The sequence below is a fragment of the Prinia subflava genome, chromosome 25, assembly GCF_021018805.1.
Source record: "Prinia subflava isolate CZ2003 ecotype Zambia chromosome 25, Cam_Psub_1.2, whole genome shotgun sequence".
Lineage (NCBI taxonomy): Eukaryota > Metazoa > Chordata > Aves > Passeriformes > Cisticolidae > Prinia > Prinia subflava.
Window position 1 is genome coordinate 1386599 of NC_086271.1, and position 20728 is coordinate 1407326.

The following is a 20728-nucleotide window of genomic DNA, read 5'->3' on the forward strand; positions in this document are numbered from 1 at the left end:
CTGTTCTCCAATACAAGGCAGTCTATAAGCAAACATCTTTAGATCATGTCTTGCACAATTAGCAGTAATTTACAAGAACACATGGTCACTGTATTGCAGAAGCAGCTAGAAATTGCATTGCCCAGAGGAGGCACCTGCAGGTTCAACACAATTCATCCTGGTTTTGTGCATGAAACACTTAGGATCTCTCAAAGCCCTAATCAGCCATCCCTTCCTCCCCTTGCTGTGACACCCAAGATTCAATTTACCACCTTCTCTTTTCCCTGCTCACTCACCCCTGTACCTGCATTAACACAAGTCTGGGCTGTGAGCACACCAAGGCTTGAGTGGTTGTGTCACAGCCCTTCCTTGCCATGGTGTGGCAGCCCTACAGACACAGCTCCCATCCCCATGTGGGAGCTTGCAGCACTCAAGCAAGAAGAAAGGGGGAGTGCAGCCCCTGCCCAGAGTGATAGAGCACCAAAGGTTTCTGTACTATGAGGAGGTGAGTTTCCTTTTCCACTTCCTTTCTAGTTTGCTTGTTTGTTTGCAAAGGAAACCAACAGTGGGATGTTTTTGTATGACTCACAACTGGAGCCCCCAGTACAGATAAACTCAGACTTTCACCTGGTTCTGTCCTGGGCCAGCCTGGCTCATGAGCTTTCCTGGGGGACTCAAGAGATGGGAACTAGAGGCTTCCTTTTTGAAAAGACATCAGAAGAGACAACTGTGGGGCTCAGTCCTAGCTCTTCCAAGAACAAAAATCAGCTGATCTTACAGCCATAGAACCACGGAATCATTTGGGTCTGAAGGGACCTTTAAAGATCATCCAGTCAAACCTCCCTGCCCCAAGCAGGAGCATTTTTCGCCAGAACAGGTTTCTCAAAATCCCACCCACCCTGGCCTTGGACACTTGAGTGATGGGACATCCACAACTTCTCTGGGCAATCTGTTACAGTGCCTCACCATCCTCATAAAGAATTTCTTCCTTTTATTTAATCTAAATCTACCTTTTAAGTTTAAATTCATTGCCCTTTATTCCATCACTACAGGCCCTGGTAAAATGTCTCGCTCCTTTCATATAAAATCCCCTTTAAGTACAGAAAGGCTGCAATAAGTTCTCCCTAGAACCTTCTCCAGGATGAGCAGACCTGGCTCTCTCAGCCTTTCTCCATACAAGTGTTCCAGCCTTCTGATCAACTTTTGGCCCTCCTGTGGACCCTCTCCAAGAAGTCTGTGTTTTGTGCTATGGGCTCCAGAGCTGAATGTTGTACTCCAGGTGGGGTTTCACAGGAGCAGAGCAGAATGGGACAATCCCCTCCCCTGACCTGCAGGTCACACTTCTGATGCAGACCAGCATATGGTTGGCTTTATGGGCTGCAGGTGCAGCTGGGTCACATCTGGTTGTTCGTCCACTGGTACTCACAAGTCCCTCTCCTCCAGGCTGCTCTGCATCCATTCATCCCCAGCCTGTACTGATATTTATACTGCCCCAACCCAGATGTAGGATCTTGCACATGGCCCTGTTGAATTTTGTGAGGTTCACATGGGCCCACTCCCCTTCTGTATGGGATCCCTGCCCCTACTGAATCCAGGTCACTACTCAGCCTGGCGTCCTCTGCGGAATTCCTGAGTGTGACTCAGGCTCACCGCCTGTGTCATTATTAAAGACACTGAGCAGTCCCAGTACAGGATCCTGAGGGACACCACGTTTTGGTGATCCCCATTTGGATGCTGAGCCACTGACTGTAATTGGATCCCATCCAGCCACTTCTTTATCCATCAAACCATCCATCAATCAAATTCACCTCTCTCGAAATTAGAGGTAAGGATGTTGTGTAGGACCATGCCAAAGTCAATGCAGAAATCCAGGTAGTTGACAGGTAGCTTCCTTTCCGTTAGGTTGGAGTGGTTCATCCTGCACTGTTTCCCAAGGATATCAGAGGTCATACCTGCATTTCAGTTTGTGCCTGGTGGGATCCCCCTTGCCTGGAGGCTCTCTGCAGGCACAGGTTCAGCCTCACTGGCTCTGGACTCTTTCCTGCAACTGAGCAATGAGGATGCAGCCCACAGCAGGGAAGGAGTTAAGTGCTTGACCAGCTGCTGTCTGTGAGGCACTGAATTCCTTCCCCGTGCAATCCAGCAGCCAGTGTCAGGACAGCTATATTTAGAAAGCTGATAAAGGTTTGGTGCCAACAGTTGTCCTGCCCCTCGATGAAGAAGCAGTAGAGAGAGTGAGAGGGGGGCAGCTGATTGCTTTCCGCCCCAGCACCATTCCTTGCTGTCTTCAGTGGACTCCTTTGCTGTGCCTCCAGCAGGGACCCCCAGTGGAGCCATCAGGCACGGGGGGTAAGTTGCGTTTCCTTGCTCACCCTTCTCCCCGCTCACTGCCCCGTGAGTGACCACGCGGCCGCCATCCCCCGGCCTGAGCGTGGCTACCGGGCCCTTGGGAGCTGCCGCTGGCTCCTGTGGCACTGAGGCAAGAGTCCCTCTGCCTGGGCCAGGGCAAGTGTTGGCTGCTGTTTCCATGTTCCTAACTGAGCTGTGGTGCCCTGGCTTTGCCTCACGCAGGGTGAGAACAACAGCCTCCACACAAAGGATTACAAGGACAAAGTCCCAAGCCTTCAAGCTCCTTTGGCCTTAAGCTTTAGGAGCGTTTCACTTTGGGGACACAAGGTCTCATGTTTCTTCCCCTGACCCTCCTTCCAGCCCGGCTCTGGCTGTGTACAGCTCCTTCCAGCCACCATGTGCGGTCAGAGGAGTATAGAGTTTCTGTCCTGCCACCCCTTCCTTCCTGGCCTTCCAGCACCCTTACTCACAGGCGAAAGAGCATTGGTGCTGGCTGGGCAGCAGCCAGGGAGCTGCATGAGGCCCTGGGAATGGCAGGAGCCCTGGTGGAGCAGCCAGTGCAGCCCCTGTGGAAAGGGCTCCTTGCAGGAGCCAAGTGTGGGAGGCCCTTCTGCTGTACCCCTCTGCCACGTATGCCCCAGAGCCAGGGAATGGCCCCTGTGCAGCCCTGTGTAATGGCTCTCCCTCCTGCCCTGCTCCTCGTAGCGGATGCCCAGCAGCCGCCATGGCCAGCGGCAGAGATTCGGACAGCGAGCTGGCGGTGCCCGAGGAGGAGGAGGAGGGCCCCGACGTGAAGGCCGTGCAGGCCCATTACCTGCGCAGCCCCTCGCCCAGCCGGTGAGTCCACACAGGCACTGCCTCGGCCTCCTGACAGCACCCAGGGGGTGCTGCCCTCCCCTGCTTTCCCGTCCTTCCTCTGCTCCACGCTGGCACTTGGGCCAAGCTGAGCCCAGGGATTCCCTGCTCTCCCTGAGGTGAGGTCAGTGTGCCAGCTCAGACAGAGCCTGCAGAGACTCCTGCACTAATTAATCCACCCTGCTGGGAGAGTGCACAGCAGGGATAAACTCTTCCCTGTCTCATCCCTCATACCCCTATGCAGAAGCTTCTGAACCAGTTTCAACTCTTTGCAACTTCATTTTTGTGTCCATTATAAGGACTTGTGGGTTTATTGCATGTTGATATTAGGCTTTGCCAGCCACAGAGAGACCAAAGATCTTGGGATTTGGGTTTGATTCAGAACCAACTTGAGCTACAGGCTTCAGGCACTGAACAGGAGGCTGTCACAGCACAAGCAGAAATTGAGTTACCTCAAGCAAAACAAGCATGATTAGATGTGTTTTCTCCTAATACAAGGAAAAATACACCCCTTTGTTCTCTTTTCCTAAAGCAAAATGCTCTGCAGGGCTTTCTGTACCCTTTGAGATGCTTTAGCTGAAAGCAAGGAGTAGGGATAGAGTTTGAAAAGAACCTTCCCCAGTGTTCCTCAACAAGTAGGAGGTTATGAAATGTTTCCTGCTAACTGGGGGACACTGCAGAAAAATTAAGATTGAGTAGTTATATTTAATAATATGTATTTCAAAATTGTTTAGGAAGATCATTGAACTCACATAAAGTAAAATTATGTGTTGAAAAATTATGTATTGAGCTCTCTCCTACTGCTCATCAGTCAGTCAAAATGAACAGAAACATCTCTCCAGTTAATTCCCTTGCCTGGCCTGGCCTGGCCTGGCCTGGCCTGGCCTTGCCTTGCCTGTTCCCTTTTCTCTCCCTTTTTTCTCCCTTTTTTCTTGCTGTGGATGGCAAAACACAGTGATGAAAATGGCAAGATCCTTCCCAGCCAGAAGGGGGTCCTTGAAAGACCCAGCCTTGGGCATTTCTGCATTTCACAGATGCTCAGGGCAGCTACAGGTAAAAGGTGTTGAGGCAGTGGTGGCAGATTATTGCCAACTGTTACCTTTTTATTGAGCTTGGAGGCAACCTTTACAGCAGAAGGAATCGAAGGCAGAGCATAGCTGCAAATTTGTGTCAGCTCCTGTAAATGAGACTGAGACTCCCCTTGCTCATCTCGTAAACGCCGTTGAAGAACTAGAAAAGGATTACTTTCAGTCACGGTTGACAAGTGCTGGAACTCAACTAAATGACCTGGATGAGCCTGTTAAGTGGTTTCCGATGGCTGTGCCCTCTGTTTTGATTCTGGAGCCTGAATGCAATTCAGCTCTCCAGACACTGCTGCACTCCGACTGCATATTAATCCCCCTCCCTCTCCTGCTTTGATTAAACATAAACAAAACAAAATTGTGGCTTGCATTGCCAGAGAGCTTCTGTGAAGGCAGCAAACTTGTCCCAGCGATTTGTACCATCTATTTGGAAGGAAGTGTAGGGAGTGTAGATCAGGGAAAAAAACTCCATAAAATATTTTGTTGAGGTGGTCCAACTGAGAGACTGGATTTTCTTGGACTGTATAGGTGGACCCAGAGGGAAGTACACTTGTTTTTAGGGTTGTGGCTTTTTTGCTTAACAAAAACTTATTACACTATATCAAATAACTCACTTCAAAGGTGTTTGTGGGTGTCATAGTGGTTTCTGACCCGCAGTCACACAACACTGACTGGAGAGACTGACCAAAGGTTCTTGCTCTGAAGTGCCCAAGGTACAACATACTGAGGGAGAGATTCACAGGCTTCAATGTCAATGCTTGCACTGCAGCTTGTGGTGACTCAAAGGATGCTTGCAGGCAATTAACTGGCAGAAAGAAAACCCAACATTTTTCTAGTGCAATCGGTTTTGAATTAATGAATTCCAGTTAGGACCATGTTTATATCTGTATGTCTAAGTGAGAGTTACCTGTGAGACTTTTTCTTGTGATCCATCCCCCTCCCAGTCTCAAACCAGACACTGATCTTCTCTACCTATAAACTCCTCCACCAGGCAATTTGATTGCACTCCTAAGCCCACTGCCAGCTTATCCCCTTGGGACCTGTCTACATCCTGCAAACACTGGATGCCAAGGCATCTTTGAAGCCTGTAGTGCCATGCTGGAGATCAGGGTAGGAATGAGATGTGGGAGAAGAGCTGGGACTTCCTTTCTACAACCAAAGATTCCACTCTGCTCCGGTTCCCTGCTGTTCCCCTCTGGAATGGGTGAAGAGGGCTAAAGTCCTGGGGATGGGATCCCAGTGGAGGCATTTGCCTAACAGGCAGTGTGGTTGGTTGGCAGGTATTCAGTGATATCAGACACTGATACAGAGAGCATCCTCATGGAGCCAATCCATCTGTCATCTGCTGTGGCTGCCAAACAAATCATCAGTGAAGGTAAGAGAACTATGTAAGTTACAGAGACCTGAAGTTGCATTTGTTTTGCCTTTCTCATCTACAGATCCTAAATGATAAAAAATCCCTTATGAGAAAACTCCATCTGAAGTAGAGAATTAACAACTTACAGAAAGGTTTGGTGACTTCCTTTGAAGTGTGCAATGAATCTGTGGCAGAATTGTGTACTGCAGGGGTAAAAGTTTGAGTGCTGGTTGCTTGCTGCAACAAACTAAATTAGAGTGGAATGGAATAGAACAGAAAAAAATGGAGTATTTCAGTTTAAAGGACATACACAATCATCTAAGTCCGACTATCAGGGCTGACCAAAAGTTAAATCATATTATTAAGGCACTATCGAACACTTCTTAAACGCTGTCAAGGATGGGGCATTAACCACCTCCCTAGGAAGCCTGTTCCAGTGTTTGACTACCCGTCAGACAAAAAGTGCTTCTCAATGTCCAGTCTGAATCTCCCCAGCTCAGCTTTGAACCATTCCCATGTCTGATCATTGGATACCAGGGAGAAGAGCTCAGCAGCTCCCTCGCCACAACCCCTCTTCAGGAGGGCGTAGGCAGCAGCAGCATTCCTCTGGGTCGGGAATAAGGGTGCCCTTAACTCCCAGGCCTTTGGCCAGTGTGGGACTGAGAGGACGGTGCAGTGTGCCCTGCTCATTGCTGATCACCCTGAGGCAGTTCCTCGGTGAGCACAGACCTGCCTACACTGCAGACAGAACAGGGTGATGTTTCTGGGAAAAAAAGCCACAAGGCTTGTCCCAGGCACAAGTACTGATAGCTCACACATCTGCATTTTTATATGTGCCTTTACTTACAATGTCAGTTTATTCCAGAGCTGAAGACAAAGGATGTCAGGGTAGAGTCGGTGTGTCCCAGGATGCTGGAGTCTGCACAGCAGCTGATGGTGGAAGACCTGTACAACCGAGTTAAGGAAAAGATTGATGACACCAGCTTGTTTAACACGCCGTGTGTGATGGACTTGCAGAGGGCACTTATGAAGGACAGGCTGGAGACCCCCAGAGACGCTGTGGATGAAGTCTGGCCTAATGTCTTCATAGCAGAAAAGTGAGTGTCAGCTCTTGTCATCTAGTTGCACGAGACTCCCAGTAAGGGGTCAAATGGAACCATTGAAGGCATAACATGTATTACATGCATCTAATACCTTTCATCCCTAGAGAGCCCTAAAGTGTTTTTCAGACTGTGCTCACAGAAATCTCTATGCACTGCAAAGTAAATACTTCTGGAGTAGAATCAGCAGCTTTCCTATGCTGTTTAGATGCTTCAACAGTTTAAGAGAGGAAAAAACAAATAAGCCCAAATCCTACTGTTATGATTGGAATTTGGCCCTAAAATTGGAACTAAAGTCTTTGTTGTGTAAAAGGGAGTTTAAAAGGTAATGCCAAAGCAAATGTCAAGTAAACTTGATTAGGTCTCCTGTACCATGGTTCAGCTGTCTGAGATACCTGTGTAAGAGACCAGACAGAATTAGAAGGGGATATAGAGTAAAGCATCAATTAAGGAGCAATAAAAATTGATAAATAAATACATGACCTGAGCCTAGGATGGCAGTATGAGTTTCAAATCCAGCTGCAGTGGAAACAGAGCATATGGCTCTACAGGTGAATGCAGGCTTCTTGTTTTCTTTTCCCACTGAGCACTGGAAAGAAATACCTGTAGAACTCTCAAAGGACATTAAGATCTGAGTGGTGCCTCATGCTGAATGAGTAATATGGACTGGTAGTTATGTAAACCTTGTAGCATGCAGCTTTTTTCCCACCTAAAATAGGAGCACTGATATCTAACATGTTGTTTCCTTTTCTGCAGAAGTGTTGCAGTGAACAAAAGCCGTTTGAAGAGACTGGGGATCACCCATGTCCTGAATGCAGCTCATGGCACAGGTGTCTACACAGGACCAAGTTTCTACAATGGTCTCAATATCCAGTACATGGGCATTGAGGTGGATGATTTTCCAGATATGGATATCTCCAAACACTTCCGCCCAGCTGCAGAGTTCCTCGACGAAGCCCTGCTGACTTACAGAGGTAAGAAGAGAAGATTGAAGTGGTTCAGGTTGCTTGGGAATTAACAGGGAGAAAGCTTACTCTGATAAACAGCTGATACACCACATTTGTAATGGGGTAGAAGCAGAGCCTTGGCCCTCTGCATGCAGCTGCATTGAACATCTCCTGCCTATTTCATTCAAAAGAGGAGGGAGCAAATTGGTTAGGGGAGGCAGCCCAGCAGCCCCATGGCTTCAGGTTTAAAGTGACTGCAAGTTAGCTCCTGCAGCTGCTTTGAAAGAACCTGGCTATAGCAAAGAGTAGAATCCCTGCTCTAATAGATTTTTTAAAAATATTGATACTCTATAATACTATATATAGAGATAGATATATTCCTGTACCTTGCGTGTACCAAGGCACCATGATGCAAAAACCCAGGCTGATTTACTAGAACAATCCCAAGTGGCTGAGCTGAACCTCTGGATGTCTACACCCAGGCTGCTGTCAGATTTGCTGGACTTCAATTCCATGGCAACTGTTATTCTGTGGACCTTCAGTGCGCAGTGGTCATTTTGTTGCAAATTCAGTGGACAGTTAGAAATATCTTTTTGCAGTTCAGTATTGAAAGAAGCACCGGGATCTGTGATATCACTGATATTCTTCATACAAATTGTCAATTAATCTAATTTCTGTAGAGAGGCAACAGATTACCTCGCAGCAGTTGTGACAGTAAGAAAAGTGTAAAGTTTTGTTCATATACAAGGAACGCTAAGCCAGTTTTAATAGCTCAACAACACGAGGAGGATGCACTAAGGCAGAGGAGCCTTGGAAGAAATGAAAGGAAGGAGATCTCCCCCTCTTGGTGAGCTGTTAGATTGGCATTGCTGGCTGGTAAAACACTTGGAAGGCAACCAAGACTTTTAAAGCTAAGAAAGGCATAAAAGAGATTGCAGGATTGCAGGAAGAGGTTCATTAGGTAAACCTCTTGTGGTAACATAGCAGCAGTTCAGAAAGGCGGTGTTTAAATTGGCTCCATTAAGTTTCAGTGCAAACAGATTGATTAAACTGGAGTTTATCACACATTTAGAAACAGTCATTTCAGTTGTTTGCAAGCTAGCAAAGCCTCATTTACACTCTCTTCATATTTACAAGCCTTTCTTTGGCTGCAATTTGCCATACAAGTAACTTAAACTCCAAAGAACTTGTCTGTGCCAAAGCTTGGTTTTCTGCAAGAGGTAAAATGTAAATGCTATAAAATACAGCAGATCCTCAGTTTTGATTCTTGCTCATACAGTTACTGGTGCAGGACAGTGGATCCCAGTAGTTCGAAGCATCTGGATCAGTTTGTCAGAGTTAAAATCAGCTCTTTCTGATAATTGCTTGGTTCTGCTCTTGTAAGATATAATAGGACTGTGGCCTCCAGCCAGCCTTCAATGTAATTGTTTGAGGGTACCTTGCAAAACTGATCTAGATTCTGGTAAAAATACAATTAAATTAATATAAAATTGTTATTTAAGTCCTATAATGTCCCTTATAGAAAAAATAAGTTACTTGCTTATCCTCCCAATACCTTCCTGGAGGCTAATGCTAATATCTCACTTTTTACATACTGAGAAAAAGGCATGGAAAGCTTAAATGTCAGATCTTATGTCAGCCAGCAAGTCAAGAATGTCTCTCTTGCCTTTCTAATACCTATTATGAGCTTTTGGAGTAAGTGAAGTGTGTAGGTAAAAATACGAATACTATTTAGATTGTTTGGAAAGGTGCCTGCCCACAGTTTTTGAAACGAATGTGCTTTTTATTCATATGTATCAAGATTTTCATTAAGGTAAAGCTAGCAAATATTTAGTATTGGTTTCAGTCACTGAAACATCTAATCTGTGCAGTTTTTAACAGTATTCAGAGAAGGCTTTTGTGCTACACACCAGAGCACCCTGTCTGTTATCGGACACAGCTGATTCCTTTCCTATTCACTGTCTATAGGCAGAATCCTCGTCAGCAGTGAGATGGGGATCAGCCGCTCAGCGGTGCTGGTGGCTGCCTACCTGATGATCTACCACCACATGACCGTTCTGGAGGCTCTGATGACCCTGAGGAAGAAACGTGCCATCTACCCCAACGACGGCTTCCTGAAGCAGCTGCGGGAGCTCAATGAGCAGCTGTTGGAGGAGCGAGAGCTGGAGCGTTCTGGAGATGAGGACGTGACCCCGAGCCAAAGCCCTCTTGCCTACGCAGGGACTTCTTCGCGGCTGTCCGGAGCTGGGGACTCAGGGAGCGTCAAGGGAGCCAAAGCCCACTCCATCACAGTAGAAGAAGAGGACACCAGCAGCATTCTGGGTAGTTTTATGAGCTCCTCATCAGTGGAAAAAACTAGCTGGGTTTCCAAACACTCCACCCTGATCACTGAGGAGGAAGAGGAACAATTGTATGAGGAATGGAGGAGGAAACAAGGCCTGTCTGCAAAGGAAGCAGGAGTTTACCATGAAAGGAGAACATCTCCAAAGCATCTGGATCAGGAAGAGGAACAATCTGATGAGGATGTGGAACGGAGGATCCATGATTGGCAGCGCAGAAATGAGAAATACCAGATGGCAGGTACAGCCAGGGAGGAGGATGGTGAATGCAGCATGGGAGGAAGACCTTACCCATCAGGTGAATTCAGTGATGTTGAGAGTGTGAGCAGTTTTGAGATCCGAACCCTAAAAAAACAGCTGGAAGCCAGTAGCTTTAGCAGGATGAGGAGGAGCCGCACAGATTCTATGTCTTCTGAGAGCACTTGGGACATGTGGAATCAGAGGCTTCTGGAGATTGAGAAAGAAGCTGCTCAGAGGTATCATTCTAGGAATAAAACTTGTGGGGAGAGACAATCCCCTGAATTGGGAAGAAAGGAAAGAGATGTGGATGAGGAGAGTGTGCTTTCAGACTCCTCCTGTAGCTCCTTCTACAATTTCTGCCAAAAGAACAAGGACAAGTTGACGCCTCTAGAAAGGTGGAAGGTCAAGAGGATCCAGTTTGGCTTTCACAAGAAGGATTTAGAGCCATCGTCTGCACCATCTCCAGCAGAAGATGGCAGCCAGGCAGGTCAGGAGGAAACAGAAGGGAAGAGTTTGTCAGATATTGATCTAACTGCTTACCAGGCTTGGAAAATGAAGCGGCAGAAGAAGGTGGGCAGTGAAAGCAGCAAGGAGGAATTTGTGGAATTTGCCAAAACTGAGGATTCTGCTTCAGCTAAAAAGAAGCAGAGGCGTGTAGATCTCCTTGAACGTTCAAGGAAAATTTTAGAAGAAAGCCAGTCCATGTGCAGCTGGGAGACAGAGAGTACAATGAGTGGGAGCATTCCCCTGTCAGCTTTCTGGCCTTCAGCACCTTCTGCAAGCGGTGCCGATGATGCAGCTTCTGCACTGAGCATGCAGACAAATCATTCATCTTTGTCACAGGCCAGGAGTTGTACAGGAGCAACACAGCTGCAGACGCCAAATATACCCCTTCCCAATCTCCCAGTTGGCCCAGGTGACACCATATCCATGGCAAGCATTCAGAACTGGATCGCTAACGTGGTCAGTGAAACCATTGCTCAAAAGCAAAATGAGATCCTGATGCTGTCCCGTCCGTCGTCCGCCATGGCCTCCCTGTCGGGAGACCTTGGCAGGCGTGCAGATGACGACAGGGTTTCTCTTCTCAGTGCTCAGAGCGGCTCGTCCCTCGCTGCCTCTCAGCTCCACCAGCAGGGCCTGCGCAGGGCTGAGTCTCAGTCGGGGCTGTCTTGCAACACCTCCGTGAGCGCAAGGGCAGAAGGGACTACCTCAAACATGAAGACGACCCAGACAAGCAAACCACTGTACAGCCTTTTTGCTGATGATGTTGACCTAAAAAAACTCAGGAGGAAGGAGAAGGAGATGCAAATGGAAATGAGAGAAAAAATGTCAGACTATCAAATTGAAAAGGTGATCAGAGACAATAAACGCAGCACTTTATTTAAAAAAAAGTTGACCAAAGCAGAGGAAGATGAAACAGAAGATGACAGAGAGAGTACAACAAACAGCCACAGGCGTCCCTTGCAAACAGATTTTGACAGAACTTATGCAGACTTCGATCTGTCCAGTCAACCTGCAACCTCAGGTGCACCGAAGTCAGAGACAGATACTGATATTACCAAGTGGCTCAATGGCCTGAAAGCAGAAAGAGAACCACCGTCGTATTATGATCAGATGGAGAAAGCTAGAGAGAAATATAGCAGATCATCCAAAGTTAGACAGATGGATTCTGAGACATCCAGTTACAGATTCTGCAGATCCCAAAGAAAAGAGCTAGACAGCTGTTCTTCCTACGAGTCAACAGGAGATTCACTGAGAGCTACGTCAAGATTTTCCTCTGCTTCTGCAAAAGAGGACAAAAAGATGTACAAGTTCACTAGGTCCAGGGTCAGTGAGACAAATTCCAGAGGAAACAGCCCAGAGCTGCATGTTTTCAGCCAGTCACCTGAACCACCCTTTGACTCTGAATCCCCTGAACCATCTAGCCAGAGCCGAGTTAGAGCTCATCATGTGGAGGCATGTGAAGAGGAGGCCAGGTCAGACGTGTCAGAATGTGGAGCAAAGAGAAAGTTCACCCAGAGCTTTTCAAAGTCTGAAGAGGATGGAAAGAAGGAGGCAAAAGTGGAGCAAAGTGAAGAAAGGTTTGCATCTAGGCAGGTCTCTCAGTACAGGCGAAGCACACGTAAAGAAGAGGAAGAAGAGATGGATGATGATGCCATTATTGCTGCTTGGAGAAGCCGACTAGAAGAAACTACAGCAAAGCTCCAGCGGAGAAGGGAAGAGTGACCAAGATCAGACTACAGGAACACAAGGAGAGCCACAGAGCCCCTGAATCACTCACTCATCATTATATTTTTGATAATCCTTTGTGGTTTGTAGGGCATTTCCTGCAGATAGTTCTCTTCTTAATCAAAAGCGATGAAGGGAAGAGGTCAAGTTCTGCAAGTGTTTGTGGCTTGTCAGAAAGAAGATGCTGGTATTAAATGATCAATGTAGGTAGGAACACAATGTTAGAAGCCATTAGGAGCCAGACAATGTTTCAGCAGCAAAAGCAGGTAATGGTGACACCTCAAGTCAAAAGACCAATCACATCCCATTTTGGTTATTTCAATTTCCTAGTGTCGTTAAAGACTGGACATGTTTTTTTCTAGGATCTTTTTGATCATAAATGGAAGAAGCCAACAGCCTTTTCTAGGAACTTAAAGAATGTTTTTCTCTTAATCAGTTTTACTTTATACTACTGAGAAGATATTACCAGGTAGGCTCCATTTTCTGCACCAGCCTTATGAATGTCTAGAGAAACAAGATAGTTCAGGGGAATACATGTTATGTTCTACTTTAGTAAGTAGCAGAAGCAAAGTGGAATACTAGAAAAAAGAAGATGCCTCCTGTTTAGAAGTTCAGTGCAGTAATGAATGTATTCATTATTTTCTATTAGATGGTGTCATCTCTGCTCCAGTATGGTTGGTTACTGTTAATAACTTCAGGTCAACAAAGGGAAAATGCAGTAGCATTAACAGCTGTCCAAAAATCATTTTATGATGTAGTTAAAGAGATAGTTAGGTGTTAGGTAGTTAAAGTGTTAGTGTAGGCTGTATTTCTGAGTTTTGACTTCACTTTGACCTATGTATGCAGCTCAGCTAAGTCGGTGCTTTTGTGTTTATAGTCAGACTAATTTTCAACATGATTGCCTTGAAAGAAAAGAGCAATACACAAACTGACCTCATAATAAAATCACTTAATTAGACTATGGGTGTAAGGCATCTTGCACCTAAGGAGAAATGGTGTGTCTGTGAAGGTGGCACCTGGAAGTTTGTTTTTAGGAGGTGGTGGTAGGTTCAAATGGCATCTTACAGGTAAAGTGTTCTTAATATCCTGAGCTACAGAGGAAGAAGCCCAGCCTCCATGGTAACTGAATACTCCACATGAAGAGCCTTGGGTCTTCCCATGCCCTGCAGAGCCTTGTGAGCTTGTGTGACACAACCCACCAGCTTGCCACAGCATCACTTTTTTGTCTTTCCACACCACAGCACCCAACCCTCACCAGTCAACATCCTCCACCTCTCTCTTATAAGCACATAGCCCAGTTTCTACTGACTTTGACTCTGGAATTATCTGTTCCCTCTTCGTACAGACTGTATTTTGAACCAACAAAGCCCTCTGGCAGAGCTGAATCTAAAACCACAATGGAGGGATGATGCAGCAGCGCTCTCTCACAGGAAGTTTGTCTTTTTCTTGTAATCTCTTCTCCCTCCCACTGTGATGCTTAGACCTCACCATTACCATTATGCTAGTACCTCTCCCTATTTTAATTGTGTAATACAGACAGCAAGCTCCACAGGGCAAGGGCCTGCTCTTTGTCCCTGTCTGTATGGCACTACACACATCAGCAATGCTATCTAAATAATGGTTACTGATAACAAAATGCAGCTGGCAATTTTCCTAAACTTAGAATCATTTCTCTCAACTATAACTCACTGATCAGACATTATCCCTGCTTCTCTGAAGATAAAGATGATTCTTTCTGACAGCCAGGACTGGGGTAAATAATAGCTACTTATTGTCAGGTGAATGGAGTCTCACAATCAGTTGATTAACCAGTAACAAAGGTAGAAAAAAAAAGAGAAATAACTTACTTGTGTGGGTTGTTTTGGGGTTTGGGGCTTTTTTTTGGTAAACTCAGATTACATTTCTGAAATACATAAGGAACATGGTCATGTTAATGTTTTAGGCATGCAGAGATGCTCCAGGGTTTATAATGCTCTTCTACTATAAAATAATATATAATACAATGCATCCCTTGTTTTTGCACATTTCTGTGAGTCGTTATTTTTATAATAGTGATTATCCAGGTCTTCAGCCACATTCTGAGAATTTATACTGAATTTCTGCAGTGTATCTTAGGATAGGCATTCTGCAGTGTGTGCTAGGAGAGGCATTTTCCTCTTTCCTTCATCCCTGGTAAAGTTCCTCCGCAGAAAACACCTCTGCATAGACATATTTGGAGCTTGCTTTAATTTCATCCTAGAAAAGGTCTTAAGTTTCAATGGATCAAAGTGGAAGTGTGCAATACCTTCTGGCAATGAATTTACTTTTTTATCAAAGGCTGATTCCCTCTGAAAAATCCCTCTCCTGCTCCCTGTGCCTGGATGTTCCCAGCAGACAAGCCTGTCCTCTGCAGTACTGTAGGGGGCATCTCGCGCTGTAAAAGACGAGCAGTAGATGATGCAGTAATTGGTTTCATTTTGCACTGTATAGCACAGCCTTTGTTTGGGCAGCATTTTGATTTAAACACTAATCTAGGTCTGCTGCACAAATAAATTATTCAAGACCGAGGGGCAGAATATGGTTCTGTAACAAGTCTGAGCCAGACCGTTCTGATAGCGAGTTTTGACCCTTGTGAGAAAGGGTTAAGTGGGTTCTGCTGACTCATTGGGGTAGGTGGCTTATTAGTTCACTTGTGTAAAAGGGAGATAAAAATGGTTTGATGGGGAGAGGCCATCTAAGATGCTGGCTGAGCAGCCATAAGGGAGAAGCCTTAGAAATAGCTGAACTTTATTTTCTTATTGCTTATATCCTTGTTAATAAAGCCAAACCCCCAAAGCAATAAGGGGGTGGGGATCATTTTGGACACGGCGCAGTATATGGCCAGTGCTTGAAAGCAAGATGGGAAAGGCTCCAGCTCACAGGTATAAATTACATGAAACAGTGACATAAAGACCTTGCATGGTGAAAATATTAAAGCATTCAGTCATAAGACCAATAACCAGGAGAGACAGAAATGGAGGGGTTGAAGGCAGGCTAGAAAGTCAGGTTTTAAGATGAGAATTTAGAAGGAGATAAGGAATTGCTGAAAGGGGAGAGGTCTGCACAGATTGTTTCAGGTGACCAGAGCTGCAGAGTGAATGGTTTTTCAGCAATGACACCAGTCTGACAGTAGATTAAAAGAGTAAATAAGTACCCAAATTTATCTAGGAAGGATTTTTCAGCAAAAATGCACTGGGACTGATATTTTTTTTCTCCCTCTCAGTTTGCTGCTGTAGGCAGGAGGGTTTTTTTGGGCATTGTATAGTGGAAGGTGAAAGTGCAAGGAGCATCCATACGGTCAGTTAAGAATATAAACACAGGAACATAAGAAAGGCTGTATGGGGTCAGACCAAAGGTCCATCTGGCTCAATATCCTGTCTCTGATAGAGAACAACAGTGAATACCTAGGGAAGAATATATACAGTGATAAAAGTGTTATTTCCCCAGCATGATCTTCCAGCCTCTAATCATTTGCAACTCAAAGACTTCCTAAGCCAGGTTTGATATTTTTGTATTTAATAGCTCTTAATAGATTTTCCTTCCATGGAAGTGCCTAGTAATTTCTGAGTTATAACCATTACAGGCTCGTACCCGCTAGCCTCTGTGATCTCTTGTAGCAAGAAGTCCCACAAGTTACTGTACACAAAATGCTAAGCCACCTTCTTTCTGTCTGTTCTGAACCCTCTGCCCACTAACCTTCAATGCCAATGTAGTATCTGTTTACATGTTCCACGAGATTTTACACCCCCCTCCCCTTCTGTCATTCTGTCCCATCTTTAGCTCTCTGGTTTTCCACCTGAGTTACTTATTCCTCATATAGGGGCTGCCCCATGTCTCTTTATTATCCTGGCCATTCTTCTCTGAATCCTTTCTAGTTCTGTTTTGTCATGTTTGAGATGAAGGACCAAATCCTCATGCAGCATCCAGGGTGCAGGTGTGGCAGGGATGTATCCTATGTCATACTGACCTTTTTTTTTCTCTTTTCTGTTCCTTCCCGATTGACTCCTAACAGTCTGCACATTTCTTTGGCTCTTGCTGAGCACCAGAGTGGTGTTTTCATAGAAATATTTATTATATACACCAAATCTTGTTGGATGGCAATGGTCGGCTATGAAATCATAATTTTATATGTTAAGTTTTCTTATTTGTAATGTTTTACATTTATTAGACTTGAATTTCATCTGCCATCTTAGTTCTCAGTCTCTCTGTTGCATTAAGTCCTTCTGCATTTTTCCATAGCCATCCGTCCATTTCTACTACTGTTTCCTTAAGGTCCTTTGAACAAGGTAGAAACTCAGAGGATGTGGGAACCAAAGAAGTTAAGGAGGGATAGATGAGAGAGAAACCCATTTGATGTTGGTCTGCTTGAAGTAAGAAATAAGAAAGTGATGAAAGTCAGAGAGCTAGGGGATAAATGTTCAAAAAGATCTGAAGACAACAGGCAAATTAAGAAGGGGACCTACAGTGGTCAGAGATAGGAAGATATGAATGTAACACAAAATATTTATTTGTTTAGATGTATCAAAGTCCAGGAAAAGGTTAGGAGGCAAGCTCCATGGGAAGAAAGAAGATTTAAAGAAGGTACAGGTCTGTGAGAAAACTGAAGTGGACTGGGAGAAATGGAAAGAGTGAGAGACATTAGTGGGACACCGATGATAAAATGACATTGGTGCTGGATTGGGAATTCAGTATGGTACATGCAAGTTTGAAGGAAGTGGAAATGTGCCAGAAATATGTTATTTCTACTGTAAGAGCTGCATTTTGCATCATAATACTGATAGCTGTGGGGCCATGGCCCATTTCCCCATCTAGGAATTTCAGGGCAATGTGATTTATTGCGTGCAGCACTAGCTTAGACTGGATAATTTTAAAAGGAGTTTAGCACCATTTCCTTCCTTTACAGCTCCTTGAGAAATGCTTACACATTAGGTGTGGTGGAGAGCTAGGTGAATTATGAGACAAAAAGTTTTATTTGGGGAGGTTATGTTGCATTGCCTGCCTTTCCTTAAACAGTATAGCTGTAATACATTCAATATAGACACTATAATGTGAAAACACAATATCCATGACCTTCCTAAATTTATAGACAATCCAACAAAGGTACTGAAAGCATGTGATTAATACAGTCTAGGGCTTGGAAACAGACACTGCATACTCCCATAATCCAGCAAAATCTCTTTGAGAGCTACCTACCTGTTCTCTGGAATTTCATTTGTCATGTAGAAAAATGAAAGTGGGTCAAATCTGTGGCTGTTCTAATTGTGAAGAAAACTTCCAGAATGGGAGGTATGTGTAACAAACTGTTTTCTAGAGAGGTGAGAGCATAGGTCTAAATGGTGTGTGAATTGCCCCAGTCATTTCAGCAAGGTTCTAACTTATTTGCCCAGAAGTAATAATTTAAATGCCAATAATATTTGTCACCCTGTACTTCATGTAATAAATTGAGAAAGGTTCAAAGTCCATGTATTTATGTTGTGTATTGCCAATACCAGCATAATCTGCTTGAATGAACACCCTGTCATTGTGGTTGGTTTCGTTGTTTTCTGGGTTTTTGTGGGGTTGGTTTTGGTTTTTTTTTTTTTTTTTTTTTCTTAGGCTGCCTTTTGTTCTTTGGTACATTTCAACATATTCAGGAGCTGATTTCTTGTTGTTTCTATCTATCCTCCTGTTACAACTACTCAGTAGCTTCCGAGCTTGGTGTTTTCCTGTGACTGCTGTTTCTCTGCCACAGGGTGCACACACACACAAAAACACACACAGATATAAAGAAAAAACATTATTTGTGACTTATAAAAGCGGGCAACAATATGAATTCCATTCTTTCCAGGACTATCCAAGTGTGGTGATGTGAAAACTGTCTTAGAGAGCAGGAGAAGGGACATCCTGTTTGTGCTTTGAACCTTCCCCTCTGGACTGCATTTCATTTTTATTTGCATGTATCTTTAAAGCAGACAATTTAAATCCTTACAGAAGAGCATAACTGCTTCCACATCTGATTGATATCTGCAGGTACACTGGTTTACTTTTAGTTAAGATATGTGTGGCCAGGAAGACATGAATGTGTGTAATAGAAAACTAGCTTCATCGTTTACTATGAAGAGAACAATGTCTCTACAAAATCAATCAATCAAATAATCAATCAATCAATTAATCAATCCATCAATCACTTATTTTTTCCAGTGCACCCTTCATGCTAACATGCCTGAATGCTTTATGGTCATTAAATTAAATCAAAGAACACACCACAGAATGGACAAGGCCAGATCAATAAATCTTAAAACCTGATTCAAACTTACCAAGGACTCTGCACAAGTAACCATGACAGGAAGGATGACTCCAGTCAGGAGGGCATGTGTGTGGGCATAAAACTGAAACAGGACTTTGGTGATACTAATTAGAAGACAGAAACATTTAAAGGAACTGTAATTTTTATAGCATCACCCAACTGCCAACAGCATCAACCTGCAGCTTAATGTCTTAAGAGTATTTTATGAGTGATATAAGAAAATAATGATGGTGGTAAGAACTTTTTACAACCTCTTACAGCTTAGGGCGCCTCTTGCCTAATTTTAAAGATTCGCTTATTTGTGATCTGTCCATTTGATTATTGCAGGGCACCATATTAAAGAAAGATACAGTAAACACCAGCTGGCAATAAGCATAGTATGACTGCTCTGTCTTCATGGACCATCCCAGCAATTTGATCTTTGCAATGACTCCATGCTGAACTCAGATCCAGTCAGAAGTCATCCATTAGTTGGGCAGAACATTTCTCCCTCCTTGCTTGAGAGGAGAACTTTATGAAACTGCAATATCTTTTATGAAACTGCCAATTAATGGGGAGCTTTGTACATTTTGCTCATAGAAATATCCCAGTAGCTGTCATAACCTACGGAGGTTCATTCCCAAAGTGCATAAAATGACCACTACAGGCTTAACTACATTCAAAACTAAAAGCAAACCCCAGTCCTCCAACTTAAACTTCCCTCCCTCAATAATTTCGAGGCAAGTGCTCCTCAGCCAGTGAATTGGATCAAAAGTATTGCCTAGAGGCAAAGGGTCAGAGGAGATTCCACTTATGAAAAACAGGAGGCCCTCAAAAGGGTGCAACCTCAGTTGCTGAACAGACACCACAAATAGGATGGATAAAAGCCCACATGAGACTGGTATGTGAGCAAGCAGAAGCTGACAGTTGCCCCTCAGGAATACAGTATAAAGCTTTCAGTTCTGCAGGAGATGTGATCTGAAAGTCTGCTTCCTGGAAGCGATCGCACCTGAACTGTTGCATGGTGCTGCAGTTGCATAATTTAATAGTTGTCATGTTTCATCCCAAGGTGAGTGTGCTCAGTGGTAGTGTACATAAAAAATTTGTATGTCATTAGGGATAAAAGGGTCTGTGCCAGACAAGGTCAGATATTATCCTTATGACTGGCAGAAGAGGTCCATATTAAAACAAAGAAGGTGTTTGATTTCCTTTTGAAGGTGGGCAGATGATTCAGACCCACGTGCCCTTCATATGCTCTGTCTCTCCCCTTCCTATCTCCTTTCTTTTGAAACAGATTTAAGTCCATCTACTTTTATATTTTCAAACAAAACCCATAAAAGGGCCATAAATATCATGACTCGCTAAAATGAAAGCTGTTTTCTTCTTCTCCCAGGAGACTCCTGCCTGAGAGAGAGACAGAAAGAGTTCACCTCTTTGAAAATTTCCTCCTCTGTCGAAGTAAAGCTGGTATCTAAAAGCAGCCTTCAAGGCTTTGTTCTTATCATCTTGACCTGGCTTTGTACTGGCTTCTCTCTGTATTTCTTGTGGAAGTGTGAAGGACAGGGCTAGGGGAAGGAGTTTTGGCTATCACTGGCAGAGCAAGGGTCATGCTTGGAAAGGGATTTCATTGTGGTTTCAGAAAACATTATAAACTCAGTGCACTGGCAGAAAGAATGAAGAAACTCATTCCCCTCCTGGATCAGACCAGTGATCCACCCCTTGTGTCTCTGATGTTGGCCAGAACCAGATTCACCTCAGAAGTATAAAGAAAGTTTAAGTGGGTAATTATGGAATAACCTGCCCTAAGTAAAATTTTCTCCCCTTCTGGCCCAAAGCCCTCCTTCATCTCCCCTCCTTGGCTAGAGTTCAACTCCATGCCCTGAAGCATGACGGCGTCTCTCCCTTCCAAACCGCTTTTCATCCTGGCCTGTCTCATGTAACTGCCTGTGACAGTGATGGGATGTATAG

The 20728-nt window shown here is 44.5% G+C and overlaps 2 protein-coding genes across 7 annotated transcripts in view; one reads left to right on the plus strand and one right to left on the minus strand.

The window, feature by feature from the left end:
* Nucleotides 1-20728, minus strand: part of GPA33 (glycoprotein A33) — a 56118-nt gene that overhangs the window by 19140 nt on the left and 16250 nt on the right. The window contains exon 4 of one of the 6 annotated variants that reach the window (XM_063419259.1): nt 6470-6567. The exons of 4 other annotated variants lie outside the window; for them this stretch is intronic. The gene's annotated coding sequence lies outside the window, so the exon portion shown is untranslated. Of the gene's footprint in view, nt 1-6469; nt 6582-20728 lie in introns of those variants that run through there. One more of the 6 variants, XM_063419261.1, reaches the window with a different exon arrangement.
* STYXL2 (serine/threonine/tyrosine interacting like 2) lies at nt 1899-19092 on the plus strand. Its single transcript, XM_063419254.1, has 6 exons — nt 1899-2328; nt 3034-3165; nt 5546-5640; nt 6488-6719; nt 7479-7696; nt 9638-19092. Exons 2-6 carry the CDS (start codon nt 3053-3055, stop codon nt 12472-12474), a joined length of 3495 nt encoding a protein of 1164 aa, XP_063275324.1. The 5' UTR covers nt 1899-2328; nt 3034-3052; the 3' UTR covers nt 12475-19092.